At 37.8% G+C, this 17,622-nt stretch overlaps 1 protein-coding gene across 4 annotated transcripts in view; it reads right to left on the reverse strand.

Annotated features, from left to right (window-relative positions):
• Myom1 (myomesin 1) overlaps positions 1-17,622 on the reverse strand; it is a 139,136-nt gene that overhangs the window by 10,879 nt on the left and 110,635 nt on the right. For 3 of the 4 annotated variants that reach the window (XM_048806490.1, XM_015482521.2, XM_015482520.2), the window contains 10 exons: positions 15,306-15,450; positions 14,501-14,560; positions 14,141-14,208; positions 10,128-10,241; positions 9,378-9,465; positions 8,305-8,343; positions 8,104-8,209; positions 4,406-4,569; positions 1,567-1,603; positions 1,299-1,321 (listed from right to left, as the gene is read on the reverse strand). In XM_048806490.1, the coding sequence (XP_048662447.1) occupies positions 1,299-1,321; positions 1,567-1,603; positions 4,406-4,569; positions 8,104-8,209; positions 8,305-8,343; positions 9,378-9,465; positions 10,128-10,241; positions 14,141-14,208; positions 14,501-14,560; positions 15,306-15,450 (844 nt within the window). The remainder of the gene's footprint in view (positions 1-1,298; positions 1,322-1,566; positions 1,604-4,405; positions 4,570-8,103; positions 8,210-8,304; positions 8,344-9,377; positions 9,466-10,127; positions 10,242-14,140; positions 14,209-14,500; positions 14,561-15,305; positions 15,451-17,622) is intronic. The other variant, XM_048806491.1, reaches the window with a different exon arrangement.

Raw genomic sequence — 17,622 nt, forward strand, 5'->3', positions numbered from 1 at the left:
GGGTGGGGGAAGGGGTGGCACTGAGAGGAGGCCTGGAAGGGGGCTGGGGTAGGGAGCTGGGTCCCCACCCTAACTTCAATTAGGAGTGGGTAAGCTTTACCTATTTTATGGATCGGGTCTCTGGAAGATTTTGAAGTAAGTGTCCCATGCCTTATAGAAATATAAAATCTCTGAGGCAGAAGAGCTCTAGGAGTACATGACCTAGAGGACCAGGCTGCTTGTCCACAGGGGAGTTCAAGGACTGGAGAGGCAGGAAACTGCTTGGGGATGTGGGCTTTGCTGGGTGCATCCAGGAATGGGAGGGATATAATAATGCCCCCTCCTGCTCTGACACTCCCTGATCATGCTTCTGTGCCCCTTTTCTGGCTTCTGCCCTTTTATCACTAGCAGCAGCCTTACAAATGCAGGGTCTGAGCTGGGAAAGGGGAAAGGAAAGAGGAGGGGAGGGAAACAGTACAATTGAAAGGTTCAAAGTTCCTCCTGGAGAACCTGGTGCCATGGGGAAGTGAAGGATGATTTCCCTTCCCATTCCTCCTAGTCCCCTTCAATTGCAACTCAGGATCAACTCTATCATTTTAACCCATGACAATATTTAACTTCTGTCTCCTACACCAAAAAAGAAACAGATTAGTCAGACTTCTGGGATCCTGCAGGGCTGTTGGAGTTCTAAAAATCTTTATGTGTGAAGCAAATAGCTAACAGAAGTGTAACAGCAAGTGCATTTCTGAATGTGCAAACTTGACAGTTTGGTGTGTGTCCACAAGTGCTGTGATTCATTTGATCAGTTTAACAAATTTAAGAAGGGCCTCCTTGGCAGCTTTATCTTATAGGCACTTTCGGGAAAATATACAATACTTGTTGGGAACAAGTTACAGTGATTTACCTGATGTCAGATTTACAATGTTTCTTTTTGTTAATGTATATATACATGTATATGTATATGTGTGTGTGTTTGTATATGATTTCTGATGCATTCTGTCTGCAAGTGACTCTCAACCGATTCTGTGATTTGCAACCAAGAGATTTCTCAGGATGTTTGGGTGATAGCTCAAGTCAAGAGCTGGGTGACATTCTTTCATTGTAACCTGAGACCTTCTTTCCAAAGACATTCTTACTCACAAGACTAAAATAGAAACATATGTAGAACACATAAGATTTAAAAATGAAAGAAAGAAAATAAGGAGAAGAAGGGGGGAAATCACTTTCACTCTCCTCCATCTGTCCTTATGAGAGCAAAATGAAATCCTATTTCAGATCTGCACCCAGAGTACATTGGGGTGGGGGGCGGGGTTACTTACTTTTCTCGGCAATGGCAGCTTGTCTGTGGTTGAGAGAGACGAACAAACATAGAAACAAAGAAGAGTTTTGTTTTAGTGGGACTTTAAGTAGCTAGCTTGACTGCATTTTACTGCTTCAGAGATATTTCACTGCTCAAAATAGCAGTGGGAAGCAGGGCTTTTACTGCACTTGAAACAAAAGCCTCTAACTCTCAGATGGGTGAACAGTACATAAGTTTCCAGGGACATTACTGCATGGAGGTGGCATTTGCCAGGAAAGGGGACTTACTTCAACCTCTGGAACTCAGCAAAGGCTTCATCATATGCTAAAAGAAAAAGAAGAAGAAAGTTAGAATTTTCTCACCAGAATTCATGACGTAGATGCACAGGGGCTGATTAAAACTCACACCTCAGGGTCACAGTGATCAGCCCAGCCAAACTGACTTTGAATGAGACTGACTGCCTGTGTGTTCACCGCGCAGCTCAACGCCCTCAACAAGACAAGCGAGTACTTTGTAGGCAAAAAATATGAAATAGTAGATTTTCGATGCTTTTGCTTCAGTGGGAGACTTTCAACCCTTTAAGCAGAAGGGCAGTGACTAGCCCCACTGGAGGTAGAAAATGGGACTAAAAGCCTATTTCAAATAAAAGTTGGTTGTCTACTAAGCATCCTGAGCATCAAAAAAGCTTATTAAATCATTTCCAATGTCACAGGCTCCCAGCTAGACAGTTTAATGTCTTTATGTTGTGTTTCTGGTCAATTTGGGCAAAAGGACACAGTGAGTTACAGTCTTCACAGTGTGTGCCAAGGCTCGCCTGAAGCGATGTTTCTGAGGCTGATGGAGTGAGATGAAAGACAGAGAGACAAGGAGATGAGAACTAGAGTGCTGCAAAGGAAATTTTTTTCCTGCGCCGGGGGAGTAAACCATTCTGACTGAAGACTTTCAGCAAAAAGGAAGCTTTGTTTTGAAATCCTTTTCGCCTGGTCTTTGAGCTCCTCTGTGATCTGGGAATCATTATTTCAAGTCTACAGAACAATTAGATTATACTAGTTCCCCACCCTGATTTTACAGATGGAAAAATAAATATAAAGTTAGGCTTCAGATTGTCAATCCTTATTTTTCTCATCTGTTCAAAGACCCGAAGGAAAGGTGGGCAAAGCCAGGTTGAGAGTATAGGACTTGTGCTGGTCATTATATCACACTTAGAATTCTATAAAAGGCCAGAGTGGAACCAATTTGTGATGACAGTGGCAATGTTTTGTCGATCAGACAACACACAGCGTTTGACTGGAGGAGGATTTGTGGGTAAAGTAGTTAAATAAGTTTTGGTGGGCCAAATTAAGAAAGAACAAATTTTTAAAAATTGCAAATATATTCACCCACATATTGCTTCTCTTTTACTGCTGCATTTTAAATGATCACATTGACGATCATTTTGTGTGTGTAATGCTGGCAGAGTGTGGCCCAGAAAGCTCCAGTCCCTCAGGAGCAACTCCTATTCCTGAGAACACTTTGGTGGATCTGTGTAGGCACAGTAGGTGAGTGGGGTAGGGTCAGGGGATCCAGCACAATAAAACTTCAATGCAGGCTTGAAAAGTGGCTCTCTCAAACTCCACCCTTCGAGGATGCAAAGCACTAAGTGTTATTGCACATTTTGACTGTATTTTACAAAGAATTGGCGGGCGTGGGGTAGTCAGTCCACAGCCTTCTTTAGAATCTTCCATCTAGACTATTTTACTTCTTCAGGAAAGAATACAAGGAAGAGTATAGTAAGTACCAGGAGGGGGGAAATGGCACAGAGTATTTTTACTTAAAATTGTGCATCTTTTAACTTTTAAAATTTTAATTAGTAATTGGGCATCAGCTCTGGTCTTGCTCTTTGGAAACTGTTTGCATGCATCTCTCATAGCTTTCTTCTCTTCTCCACCTCTCTAGAATCTCCTATTCTCTCAGCAGACGACTAAGAAATATGGGCCCATAGGGACTCAGAGTCTCCATCTTACTTCTGTAACATTTGCCCTTGCTTCTTCAGGTTCATTCCTCTAGTTATGGAAGAAGAGTCTCCTTACTCCTTTCCAGAGTGAACACTTTCCCCTCTGCCCTTGGTCTTGCCCTGTCCATCCTTCAACTTTGGTACGTCAGTGATTCCTCTTCATCCACATCTTCAGTCCTACCAGCACAACTGGTATCTTGGACCCTATGAATATGCTCAAATTTCAATCACTGTGAACTATGGCTTTTTATTGCTTGTTATTATAAAAGTGATTGGAGTCAACCTGCCCTTCCTTGAAACATCTTCCTGCAAGAGTTGTGCTTTCTCTCCAGGTTTACTGTCTCTACCTTACTTTTCACTGATTGTCCACCTACCAATTTCTTGCTTCTACCACAAAGGCTGACTAAAACTGCTTTACCAAAACCACAACTAATAAAATTCACAGGAGGCCATTGTTTTAAGCTGAATTCCTATACTAGGCCCCAACAGACCAGACCAAACCAGAGTACAGTCACTTATGCTAGGTGCCATGCAATCAAATAAACTTTAAAACAGGCAGTTTTCTAAAATCTGGGATTTACAGCAACCAGAAGAGGCCCAATCAAACTGAGCCAGCATGCTAAGGAAGTCTCCTCTGCTTTAACCCTATAAAGAAAGTAACTGAAGGAATCTGATATAAATCAATCTGCTTTTTTGCATTATGTCATTTTCTTTAAAAAAAAAAACATTTTTTAGTTGTAGTTGGTCACAATACCTTTGTTTTATTTATTTATTTTTATGTGGTGCTGAGAATTGAACTCAGGGCTTCGCACACTCTAGGCAAGTGCTCTACCACTGAGCCACAATCCCAGCCCTGCATTATGCTGTTTTCTTGATCTTGCTCATGCTACCTTATAAAACCCAACTGCTGTATAATAAATCTGGGGAGTACTTTTCTATTTGGTAAATAGGAATGCTGCCTGATTCATGAATCACTAATAAAAGCCAATTAGATCCTAAACTTAGCTTGTTAAAATTTTGTTCTTTGACATCACCAACATCATACCTCTTTTGACATCACAAACATAATTACTTTGTTTTTCATTAAGATTCACTGGCTATAGCAAGTTTGAACCTGCAGAATATTGGTTTACCTTGTCCAGAAAGATCCACTGTCTTCTGGTGTCCAGTTTTACCATCAAAGAGTTCCATTACATATTTTCCTTTGTCATTTGGAGTGGGCTCATTGATTTGTAGCCAGATTTGCTCCCCGGTGACCCCGCTCTTAACTCTGTCTGTGTACTTAATACCAGCCCCACTGTTGAAATCAAAGAAAGCATTGTTACTGTTTGCTTTCATGCAGAGCTGATTCTTTCCTCTGCCTCTTATTAAAGGCTTTACAACAAACTCATAGACTTTCAAAAACCATGGGGTCTGTGTATGTTGTTCTTCTGCTTCAGAGAAATTATGGGCCTGAAGCACCATACTTGGATTCCAATGCTTTGGGTCTGAGAGTCTGAACATTTATTTAATGCCCCATATGAGTCTAGGGCCCAAGGTAGACTATTAAATAGGAGCAATACTCTCAGTGGTATAAATATCTTTGTTTTTGCTTGGGTTTATTTATAGGACTAAAGGGATCTTTAAAGCTAAAAGGCCAAACTACATATTATTTTGTTGCATATTTCATGCAGATGATTAATGGCTATAAACTGGATTTTATAAGCCAGTCAAAAACACTCATGGAGGCTCATCTGGGCCTGACATCTATTAACATAGGTTATTCCAAAGCTATTTAAAACGTATGTAAAAATGCACTTGGTAATAGAGCCAAGAGTGAATGAAAAGCAGAATGGCTGCCAAAATGAATGAGGCATGTGCTCTGTCCCTGTAAGTTTCTCAGTATTCTACAGTAGGTCACAAACAGACCCGTGCATTGTGTTCTCTGTAAGAGAAGAACAGGAAATATAGCCCTTTGTACTGTGATCTGACAAATGCTACTGCTATAAATGAAATATGAGAAAAGTATGTAAACACACTCTGGCTGTTAAAAGAAATTTCATCAAGAGTTTGTAAAAGTGTAAGAAAATAAGAAATAAAAAGGCAGTATACAAAACTAGTTTTTTAACAGTAACAATTATACACAGAGAAAAGATTGGAAGGAAGTACCTTCCAAATGTTCCTATTTTTGGTTAGTAAAACTATGGACAATATTGTATTATAAATTCTTTTCACTTTGTAATCTGATTTCATAAATGTATTTTCTAAGACAAGTGTGTTCTATGTTTATAGTTGTAATAAACAAGATTAACTTTAAAAAAGAAAAAAATTTCACCAAAAATGATTTAGCTTTCAGATATTTAGTATTATTTTATTACATGCTTTGAAGAATACCTACTTATATAAATATTAAAGATATTAAAAATTTAAATGCCATAAAATATAAGGTACCCACAGATTTTTAACCTGATCATCTATATCCCCAGATTTTAACCTGAGCAATAGACATGTCTTAGAGAGTAAGACAGACTGTGCTCTACTTTGTTATGATAAATCTGTTCTTTAATTTCTGGTTAACATGCAAAACTGTATGTATGTTAAGCACTTCAGATGAAATGTATATTATTTCTTCTATTTTATATAACAGAAAACTGATATTCATAAAATTAAGTCATTTACCTAAGACTATAATGGAAAGTAGGAGCAAAGTCAAGACTAGAACCTATTTAATTTTTTTTAAGTATGCCACATACTTAAAAAAAAAAAAAAGCTAAGACAATCCTTGATTCCTGAGTCCTTCATAGGCACATGAATACACAAGAAACTCATGTGAGTAAAGCAATGAGACCAAACAAGGTTAGAAGTTTACGCCTTGCTAGTCTAATAGCCATTTCCTCAAAAATATCAATGTTCTCTTTTTTGGAACAACTAATTCTTTTAGAGATGATATAAGGCTCTTTGATGGATGGTTCAACTAATCTTTCTTCTCTCATTCTTCATACTGATAAATTAGAATGTCCTAGATGTCACAGAGGAATTTCCTAGAATTTGATCTATTTTAACTTAATGACTATGTTCCTAAAATGTATTCTGAAAGAAATAGAACAAAGGAATGAAACCCTAAGCATTTCTACTGGAATTTTACTACTTCTCATTTTTTAGAATTCTGAAAATGATTATTAATAATAACAATAAAATAATAGTCTACATAAGAATAAAGCTGTTTCAAAGTAGACATAAACCACCTAGTTTGGGTTAATTGTTTAATCCGACTTTTTTTCAGTGCTAAGGATACAACTTAGAGACTGTGTATATGAGACAAGTGCTCTATCCTCAGCCCTAGATTTTTAAAACATTATATTTATTTTTTAATGGGTACATGAAAACATAGGAATTGTACATGTTAATGAAGGGACATGCTCTTTTGACACATGTATCTATTATATAATATTTAAATCTGGTGAAACATGTCTATTTTTCACTTATCATTTCTTTATGGTGAAAACTTTAAAAAATCCTTTCTTCTAGCTTTTTGGAAATGTAAAGTTTATTATTGTTATCTATAGTCACCCTGCTATGCTGAGCACAACAGAATTTCTTCTTATCTAACTGTAACTTTTAGTACCCATTGATCAACCACTCCCTAGCACCACCATCCCATTCTAGACTTTTAATGCAATTTGAACAGAGGGTGAGTAGTGGGTATGCCATGATAAACCAGGCTCTGGAGTGAGGCTGCCTGGGCACAGGCCTCTTCAATCCACCTCTTTGCTGTGTGACCTTGACTAAGTCATCTCCTTGAGTCTGAGTGTCCACATCACTCTAAGGAGTACCTGTTCCATAGAGTGTGGGTATGAAATAGCCCATATATCCAAAGAGTAGGAACAGTGCCCAGCATACTGTCAATGTCCACTGAAGGTACAACATGAATAAACAATTGTTATCTGTGTCTTCCTGGAGATACCATAGGACCTACTTTTTAGTGAGGTTCTGAAAAACATTAGGTAGTTTGGAATGGAGGTACATTGCATCCTAAGATTGGACTGCAGTTGACTATACCACCAAAGATTATCTATGCCTGTTCTCTGTTCACTTTCAGCTTAGGATATCTTAAGGAAGCACAGAGGTTAAGAACCCTGACAAGTTTGTGAAGGAGAGGACTGGTTTGATTTAGAAACCCATGTTGGTTCTTGAAATCCTCGAGGTGAACATGAATACAATCCCTTTGTAACTCCACAAAGGCAGCCTGGGATTAGGACGAATCTTCAGGCTCAATCCAGTTCAAACACAAATCCCCAAAGTCATCTTGAGGTCTCCAAAGCCTTCCGAGGGTGGACAAGAAACATGCTAACGCCCAACTGTGCCAGTTCATGTAAACACTAAGCTTGAGCTCTCTAGAAGAAGCCTCCTGGTACGGCCATTAATTCACATAACAGGAAATCTGGTGCCTCCTGGTGCACTCTGCTTTTGTTCTGTTCCAGAACACAGCATGTACTAGCTGAATACAGAAACAGAGGGCTGTGAATGTGGTCTGGAGGCCTAGCAAAACAGGGACAGCTGAGTACTACCATCTGGAGGTAGAGGTTCCATTACAGAGAGGTTTGTGAATGCTGAACTCCTTAGGTCACCAAGGAAGATGTTGTATTGTAGCCATGACTGGCTTCACCATGTACATGGTGAGGGAAAGAGCTAACCTTGCAGTAAGGGAATGGCCTGGGTGTTCCTGTCCTAAGTCAGATCTGTGAATTAAGAAGTCTCCTTATCTGAAAGGCACAGCTTTCCCCACCCCCCCCTCTTCACTCCCTAGTGAAGAAAGAATTTCTATACAGCAAGAAAGTTTCCATTTACTTACTTGTGGGACCAGTTAACTTTCAAATCATCCAGGTAGTAAGTAACAAAAGAGTACAGTCGGATGCCCTCGGCTGTGCTCTGGATTTTCAGGTCAGTAGCAGACAAAGCTGAAAAGAAGAACACAGCATATTTCGTGCACTTATAAGTCCATGCTGGAAGGAGAATGGTAAAGCATTGCTGTGGTGAGAAAATCTTAACTTACCTATTTTCCTGCATACTTCAGTCATCAGTTCATTGAAGGCTGTGGATAGAAGTTCATAGCCAAAATTTTAGCAAAAACACACTCAACGTAAGGTCAAAACTTAAAGTGTTAACTCTCAAAAACTGTGTGGTGGAGGGCATTGGACACAAGGTGAATTTGTTGACCAACTGAAAATCAGTGCTCTTTGAGGGGCAACTGAATTTTTATCAGGTTTTCAAAGATCTCTGCTTTACTTTGATATATACTTTTTTTCCTGCTAATTTTTTGTAATTACCACCAGGTTTATATTTTAGAGAAAGAGCCATAGTGAGATTTCCAGGAAGGTTCTTGGCTTTAGGATTTTCTTCCTTCTCAAGTCCCAGGAAGTTTTAGTTTACAGTACAGGAAGTTTTCTTATCTATGTCATCAATTCATAATGAATTAACCATCTCTCTTGGCTGAACTTCCTCAGCCTAATAATGCTTTTTGCCGATAAACATGTAATCCTGCCTTTGCCAAGAGTAGGAAAGTGAAATCAAAGTCAGACTTCTGCTGTTGGTTAGCAAATATTGTTAAAAGATCTTGTTCAGGAACAAAATTGGAAGTTTGGTGGGGGGGATGTCACAAAAATATTTTCATTATTATGCTATATTTGTCCTTAGTAGTCTCTGAAATAGAAACGGCTTTCTTACTTGGCTAATAACTGTGAGGCTTCAAATTTCACATATCAATCTCTTGCTATCCTTAACAATGGACTATTTTTCAACATGCTTCTCATAGAAGTTTTTGATCCTGGAACCTTTTTATAGAGTTGAAACAAAAATAATGACTTAAATTGAAAACAGACCCCTAGTGCCCTGTGTACTATAAATTTTCTGAGAATCTAAAGTACACTTTTGATTTCTAGGAAGACCAAAAATGATTTAAAAAAAATAAAATGGTAGTTTACTCTGCTGGAATTTCAATTAAACTGAAATCTATGGACAAAAAAAAAAAATCAATATGACTTCAGTCGTCAGCCCAGTCTCCACCATAATCCTGGTAACCTTCATAGAAAACACACAAGAACAGATCGCAGCAGTTGGTGGACTGACCTTCATCCACAAGCTTCAATCTGCTCTTATCTTTTCCTCGATCATCTTTTAGGATAACTTCATAAAATCCAGCATCCTTCTTGGAAAACTAAGGGGAGATTGATAAATTATTTTGCAGCTTCTTGTAGAGTTTAGGGTATGGTAAACAGCATTTTTCAATTCCTTGATTTATGAAATGCCTTCAAAACACAGACCAAATAAGCATTTAGCCACACAAGTGATGAACGATTCATAGATGTGTTTATCCATAATAATTTGCCTAGCTAGTCATCCTGATTTTGTTACCCTCTAAGGCTATAATTGATTTCAGCCAAAGTCTTTAAATCCTTTGCTATGCCCTCATTTATTTAAAACTAATGATCCATATAGTTGAAACTGTGCTCTTTTAGACAAAATGTAGATGAAAATCTGTATGCTTAATGAATACTGCATCTGATCATCTCTGTTCTTTTAGGAAACAAGTTATTAAGAAGCTTGCATACAAATAACAAATAACACTTAGCTACCTACATTAAAAAAAAAAAAGTAACACAAAAAGCAAGAGTTGTGGCATCCGGCTGGTACTGGTTGGATATTTGACAAGCCCACGCATATCACAAGGTAGAAATGCTTTTGTGTTCCTACAGCAGTTAGAAATAAACTGTTGTAAATCCCCAGGGCATGAAATGAATATAAAGTCTAGTGTTTGTCTGCTGGGAGGATGTGGGGTAGAGAGCTAATACACCACATTTCACATTTTCAGTCACCTACCTCTGTTATAAGCAGGGTGCATATACCATCCTTAAAGTCATGCTTTTCATCCACTGATATCTCCCTCTCATCTTTGTACCAAATGATGTGAGTCTCCTTCTTAATATTTGCCACCTAGAAGAAAAGCCATAATTACCTTTTTTGACATAAGATGGTATTCTTAGGAAACTAAGTAGTTCTAAATGCAGCCAGGTAGGGAAGAAAAAGTCTGAACACAGAGTCAGAAGACACCAATTTCTAAGGGAATCAATTGAAAACTATTTCAATTGAGGAAAGGGTTTAGAATAAAGTGGATCCCAATGAATAAAACTAAGTCAATAGTTATCTCTATTTCCAGCAGTAAACATTATTTTAAAATTATTATGTGAGCTGGGCATAGTGAGGCACACAAGTAGTCCCTGTACTCCAGAGGCTGAGGCAGGAGGATTGTTTGTGCCCAAGTTTGAGACCAGCCTGGGTAACATAGTGAGACCCTGTCTCAATTAATCAATGAAAAAAAATTATTGGATAGGTAAGAAATAATATATACACATTAACCTACTCACTTGAGTGAAAATAAAAATCTCAAGACCAAAGTAAGGCAAAACCTATCAGATTAAAATATAGCCTATGTCCTAAAAACTAATGGCTTTATTAAAGACACAGATTGAGTAAACTTCAATCTATATCTGAAAATTTGATAAAAGATAAATAATGAAGTATTACAAACATACATAAAGGGGAAGTATGATTTAATAAATTAATTGCTTAGTACTATTGAGGAGACTCATTGGATCTCATTTCACACACATATCATATTATAATTTTAGATGGACTAAATAATCTCCTATGGTTAAAGGGATCCTGAACTTTATATATAAAATTTGAATTTTTATTTACAAAGGAGACTATATGAATGTAGTTCTTATATAATTAAAACTGTATGAAAGAGTAAACTTCATACAAATGTAGAAAACAACCCCAAAGACCCCACTGAATAGCTTGTAAAATGTACAAACAACACACCCACCAAAAGAAACACAACTACAAAACAGATGAAGAAAATGTTTAGTCGCATTATAAACAAGTTTAAACAAGTTTTAAGATGTTAAAAAATGTCAGCTAATAAATGAACATAAGAACCAATACTGGCAACCATATTGAAACCCATACACACGAATGCCCTTATGACCCTGCAAACAAATCCATGAGTTATAGAAAGTTACTGGGTTACTAGGTGACATTACTTATGATAAAGTGGCCCTGAGTGAAGAATTGCATTGGACTAGGAGGGGATAGCAATGCTCTGGGTTTCTCTGAGAATACCAGCTCTTGGAATGTGGACGGATCTGTTGCAGGGATCCTGGAATCTCACTTAGGGTGCTGTTACAAGAGGCTGGATCATTGGAGCCATGTGGTGTCTTAAATCCACATTGCTTCCTGCACCAATGTAGACTTTGTCTCCTTGCACCTCAGTTGTCACCTGGAGGTGGCAAAGGGAACAGCTGCTCATGTGAACTCCTGTAGGTAGGAATGCCCAGCACTGCCTTTGCAAAGATCTGGGCTCCTCCTCAATCCCTTGGAGTAGATTAGCGCCAGCTGGAGTCTGTGATAGTCTCATGAGTCTGAAGGTTTAGCTCTATATACAACAAGGAGTATAATGCAATAGTAAATTACTAAATTTACACACATTGCCATAATGTAACAAACAGCTGTGGGTAATAGGGGAAACTTCATTTTAGCTGGACTGAGAAGGAGGAGGAGGCCTACAGAGATGGCTGAGCTGGGCCTTGAGAAAGGATTTTGCCAGAGAAGTTGAAAGAAGAAGGCCATCTGAAGGACTTGGAACAGCAGCATAATATAGAATGTGTGAATATTCATAATCTATTTCTAGGCTCTCCTTGGTTGGTCAGAATCTGGAGAAGGGGCTGAATTTTCTGAGAGTCATCTGAATAGGACAGGAGTGCTCACTCCCAAAGGGAAACAGGTAGTACAGAAAGGAGTGGGAGGTGTGGGGTTCTAGGGAGGGATGGTTTGGTGTAACAGGCCATTAAGATGCAAAGTGAGTGGGGGCAGTATGGCAGTGGGTAGCCAGGGTGACAGAGAGAGGGTGAGCTGCAGCCTGAGAAAGAGTTTTTCAAGAAGTGTTGCCACTTCCTGAGAGAAACTTAGAATTGATTTTTCTGGTGAACTGCTGTTTCTTTGAGTTTATCAGACCTAGCAAAGACTAGGGCACTGGGTTCTGGCTTATATTAATGATAACTGCATGCCAACTGCCGAATCCATGATTCTGCTTTTGAGTTACTGCTGGCCACCATGACCACACAATCCAACCCCTCCCTCATTCAACAATGCCTTCTCAAAAAATTTTTTTTTCTTGTTTAATTAAAAAATTATTATTATTATTTTTTTGAGACAGGGTCTTGCTATGTTTCGCTTGAACTATGGGCCTCAAGCGATCCTCCTGCCTTAGTGTTCTAAGTGGCTGGGACAATGGGCATGCACCACCAATGCTTGGCTTGCCAAAAGCTTTCCCTCCATCCCTTCCTTCCTTCTTTCCTTCCTTCCTTTCCTCTCCTTTATTCCTTTTTTCCTCCTCCTCCTTTCTTCTTTTTCTCTCTTCCTTCTTTTTTTGCAGTGCTGGAGATGAAACCCAGGGTTTTGCACATGCCAGGCAAGTACTCTACCACTGAGCTATATCTCCATCCTCTCCACAAACATTTTTGATGATTCACTCAGCTAGAGAACATATGTGTTATGGTTTGGATATAAGGTGGCCCTGAAAAGCTCATGTTAGATGTGCAGGAATGTTCAGGGGTAAAATGATTAGATACGAGAGCTGTAACCTGATCAGTGGATTTAACCATTTAATGGATTAATGATATGAACAGATTACTGGGTAGTAACACAGGCAGGTGGGATTTGACTGGATGAAGTAGATAAATGGGGCTGTGCCCGTGGGGATTATATTTTGTCCCTGGCTTCTACCCTGCCACACTCTGTCTTCCTGGCTGAGCAGTTTTCTTCCACATGCCCTCCATCATGACATTCTGCCTCATCTCACACCCAGAACAATGGAGTCAAACAAACATGGACTGAGACCTCTGAAAGTGTGCATGAAATAAACTTTTCCTTTTCCAAGTTGTTCTTGTCAGGTATTTTGGTCACAGCAATGAAAATCTGACTAATACAATATGCTGAGATCCAAAATAGTTTAGAATGCTATATAGAATTTAAAAAAAAAAATCTTTCCAAAGGCCTAATAAGACAATTGGTTGTGAGCTATAAACTCCTTTCCAAGCCTTGCCTCTTAAGGTGGCACAGTGGTGAGAATCAGGAGAACAGCTGAAAAACACTCAAAGATATTGCTGTGCTGGTCTCACAATTTAGATAGGAAGTCCACCAAATAACACTGCAGCTGAGATAAGACTGGAATAGATCTACCACTTAGAATGCAGATTTGGCCTAAGACAAAACCAATGTGAGTCTTCTGAGGTTAAGGTTAGGCATACCTAATCAAAAATGCTCCAAAATCTAAAACTTTTTGAATGCCAATATGACCCTACAAGTGGAAAATTCTGTGCCATGTTCATGAATAAAAATTTTTAAAATGTTGTAGAAAATTATTTTCAGGCTGTGTGAACATAAATTCATTCTGTGTTTAGATTTGGGTCCCATCTCAAGATATCTTCTCCCTAGCCTCTGCCCCCAAATATATATATTCCAAAATCTGAAAAAAATCCAAAATTCAAAATACTTCTTGTCCAAAGCATTTTGGAAAAGGGATATTCAACTCATAGTGAAGAGGTTCTAGGTAACAAATAGGCACAATCACCTTGCCTTCCCACAGTTTATGGGTGTTTTACTTTAAATGTTCTTTCCCAACCAATGGTTACAGTAATACTCAACAGTAAAGAAGTGCTGCTCATCATTTTGGTTCAAATGGAGGAGATAAAAAATTGATCTTCTTCTCCATATTCTATTTTCTATATATTTCCCTTGAATCCAATATTAAAAATGTATCCACCTCTTACCTTGCATTTCAACAGTACATTACATTCACCTGTCACTTCCCAACTCAAATACTCAGCAAAATGTGGACCTATAAAATTTTAATGACATAAACAATCACTTTATCAATCACAAAATGCAAGATCAAAGCTCATTCTTAAATCCTAAAATAATTTTGTTTGAAGTCAAATTTTAAAAATTATCGATTTAGTTCTAACTATTTTTAATGTCTGAATATTTAATAACCAATATTTTCAATTCTTTTTTATTTCATCAGTTATTAGTAACATAATCAATACTATTCATTTAATTTGTTATGGAAATAATCTTGGAATATTTTATACAAAATTTGGTTTTCCCCTCTATCCCCTGCCTGTTTTTACCTTGTTTCCTGATCCATTCTTGTCGCTGGAATTCAGCTTCTTTCTGGAGCTTTTTATAAACTAGAAATTGAAAAACAACAGAGTATGAAATTGAGTTGAACAGCATAAATACCATGCCCAAGCCAGCCACTGTTGCTAAATGACTTATATTTGTTATTACCATGCTCATACATTGTGATGACTCTACTCATTTTGATTTTTATAGATGAAGAAATAGGCTGAGAAAGGTTAAGTAACTTTTCCAAGGTCATAAAGGTAGGAAATAGTGAAATGATATTGGATATCGCAAACAGAGATCTGGCAGCCTTGCCAATGCTTGGTTAAATGCCACATTTTAAATCTTGGCATTTTCCACAGGGGTTTATGGCAGCTAACTAGTTATAGTGTATGATTAACAGATTTGGCATGCAGTACTTTTGCGTATTTTTCTTTTCAAGTTAAGTAATTTAGAGTAAGTACATATTGTAAAACAGTGTCCTGGCTTATTTCTGAGACACATATACAATCTTGGTTGTGCTATAACTTCCTTCACTGCAGATTTTAGTAAGAAGTACTTGTTTATACATGAGACTATTTAAACGCAGCTTTGCTTGAGGGCCAGGGATAAGTTTGGTATTCTTTTAAATTAATGTTCATTCCTGAAATGAAATACTCTGCAAAATATTAACTGAAAATTGTATTTTGATCATAGGAATCCAATTAAGGAACAATTCCCACTACCTTTCACAGGACCTCTTTGTGTCAAGGGTATTGGCATGGAAGGGAGCAGTAAGGCCTTCCAGTTACTGTTCCTCAGGCTTCTTACCATCTCCAATGAGGACAAGAGTAGAATGGCCAGTCGCTTTCCCATCTTGAATCTGGAACGTATACGTTCCCTCATCTTCGTCCTGCAGCTTTTCCATGAACATTTCAATTATGCCAGTGTTTCGGTCAATATGCATCTTGTATTTCTTCAATGTGAAAAGATAAAGAGAGAAATCAGTGAGGTAGACATTTCACTTTGATGACAATAAGTCTGATGAAATAAAAATGAAGCCCAAGAATCACATTTTTAATATTATTTCCTGACAACCAAGCAAGTTCATTAAAATCTTGCACCTGGGAAAAGGAACATATTTCTTATATGAATACATGACCTAGATCAGAACTGATGACCGAATAATTTGAAATTTAATTTTGTTAAGTTTAAATGAAGTTTTGTTCCTCTATGTTACAAAATATTGTCGAAAAGTTGTTTAAGATTCCCATTTTACCTTCCAGATTACACTATTTTTTAGTTAGCAGAGTAATATAAAACTCTAGGTAGCATGGGGGGGGGACATCTTATCATTCATTGCTATATCCTCACCATCTAACATATTCCTGGTATATGGTAGGCAATAAATAAATATCTGCTAATAATATATGAATTAAAATGCTTCTAAAGCATTAAAATCAATTTGTTCTTAATGAACTATTTCATTCTTATTAGATTGTTTTGTAACATTGTTTAGACAACTCTTTTTCAGAGTGTAAAGGTAAATCTTAGTCCCTGGGTGTATAGGCACAAATTCCATAAATCTGAATTAATGAAGTTTTGCTATAAAATATATCCCAGAATGAAGGATCAGGTCTGGGACCAACTCTGTGGCACAATTCATGCCCCAGAGCCTCTTCTTGCAGGAAGTCAGTCTCCAGCTGAGACCAATTTTTACTTAGCTTTCTCTGACCCTAGTCTGCTTCTTTCACCCTCTTTTCTCCAGAGAGCACCATCCTACATCATGAATCAGAAACTATTTGAACTCTCTGGCTATGGAACTTGACATAAGGCAATATGTGTGTGCATGCATGGCTACATGTGTACATGCTTGAACACATAAAGTCTACATATGTGTGTGTGGATGATCACTCAATGGTTATGGGGGAAATGATTCCAACCATAATCTTCCTTCCTGTCCTCCAGCCAGGTGTCCTCATAGCAGTTGATGAGAACACTTTGGAAATGGGGAGGAGATGGACCCCAGTGGACATATGAGTGAAGGGATCTAGCTTTATACAAAGTTATCCTGTATGTTGAAAAGTGCATACAAGGAAATGCTATTCCTCACTAAAGATCTTTAAATGTTTTAAAATAAACAGCAATAAAAAGATAATAAGTTGCTAGTAATGGCCACAAGCCATATCTCCTCCCCACTTTCATTTACATTCATGACAGCACAGGAGAGGGCTACAGACCCAGAACCCCAAGTTCTTTAGTACATCAGGGCATTGGCCTAATCATAATTCTACTGATATCTTTGGGGAGGACAAATAAAGCTCAGATGTATTAAGTCTATCTATAAAAACTAAATTTACATCAAAAGGAAAGGAAATAGCATTATATAGACGTACACAGAAGTATGGAAAAAAATCTCCAATCACGTACATTAAAAGTTGTAAGAATGTATGATCTGTCCTGAATCATTAATGTGTTTCACAATAAGGATTCATTGCATTTTTAGCTAGAAAGGCAATGAAAGATATTCCTACTGCATTTTCCTGAGCCACTGAAACAAGATATTATTTTCTCCATGTAATGTATCAAGTCTGTTGGGGTTTCTGACACATTAGAAACTAAAGATGGCCTGCATCTTTTTTAACAGCTCATTAAAAACAAACAAAAAATGCCAGAGTTCTGGTTTTTGAAATGGCGAATACTAGTTTACATTTTTTACCAAGCTGTGGGAGTGTGCCGTGAATTCAGGAGAGGCAGCTCTGTTTCCCTGGGTGATTATACTTCTTGGTTTACCTGAAACAGTATTGATTTATAAATGTTGTCCTGGAAAAAAATTATTAATAGCACTCTCTTTCTTTTTTTTTTATTTTTTTATTTATTTTTTTATTGGTTGTTCAAAACATTACACAGCTCATGACATATCATCTTCCATACATTTGATTCAAGTGGGTTATGAACTCCCATTTTTTACCCCAAATACAAGTTGCAGAATCACATCGGTTACACATCCACATTTTTACATAATACCATATTAGTGACTGTTGTATTCTGCTACCTTTCCTATCCCCTACTATCCCCCCTCCCCTTCCCTCTCATCTTCCCTCTCTACCCCATCTGCTGTTGTTTAATTCTCTCCCTTGTTTTTTTT

This window comes from Marmota marmota, unplaced genomic scaffold (genome assembly GCF_001458135.2).
Source record: "Marmota marmota marmota unplaced genomic scaffold, marMar, whole genome shotgun sequence".
NCBI classification, from domain to species: domain Eukaryota; kingdom Metazoa; phylum Chordata; class Mammalia; order Rodentia; family Sciuridae; genus Marmota; species Marmota marmota.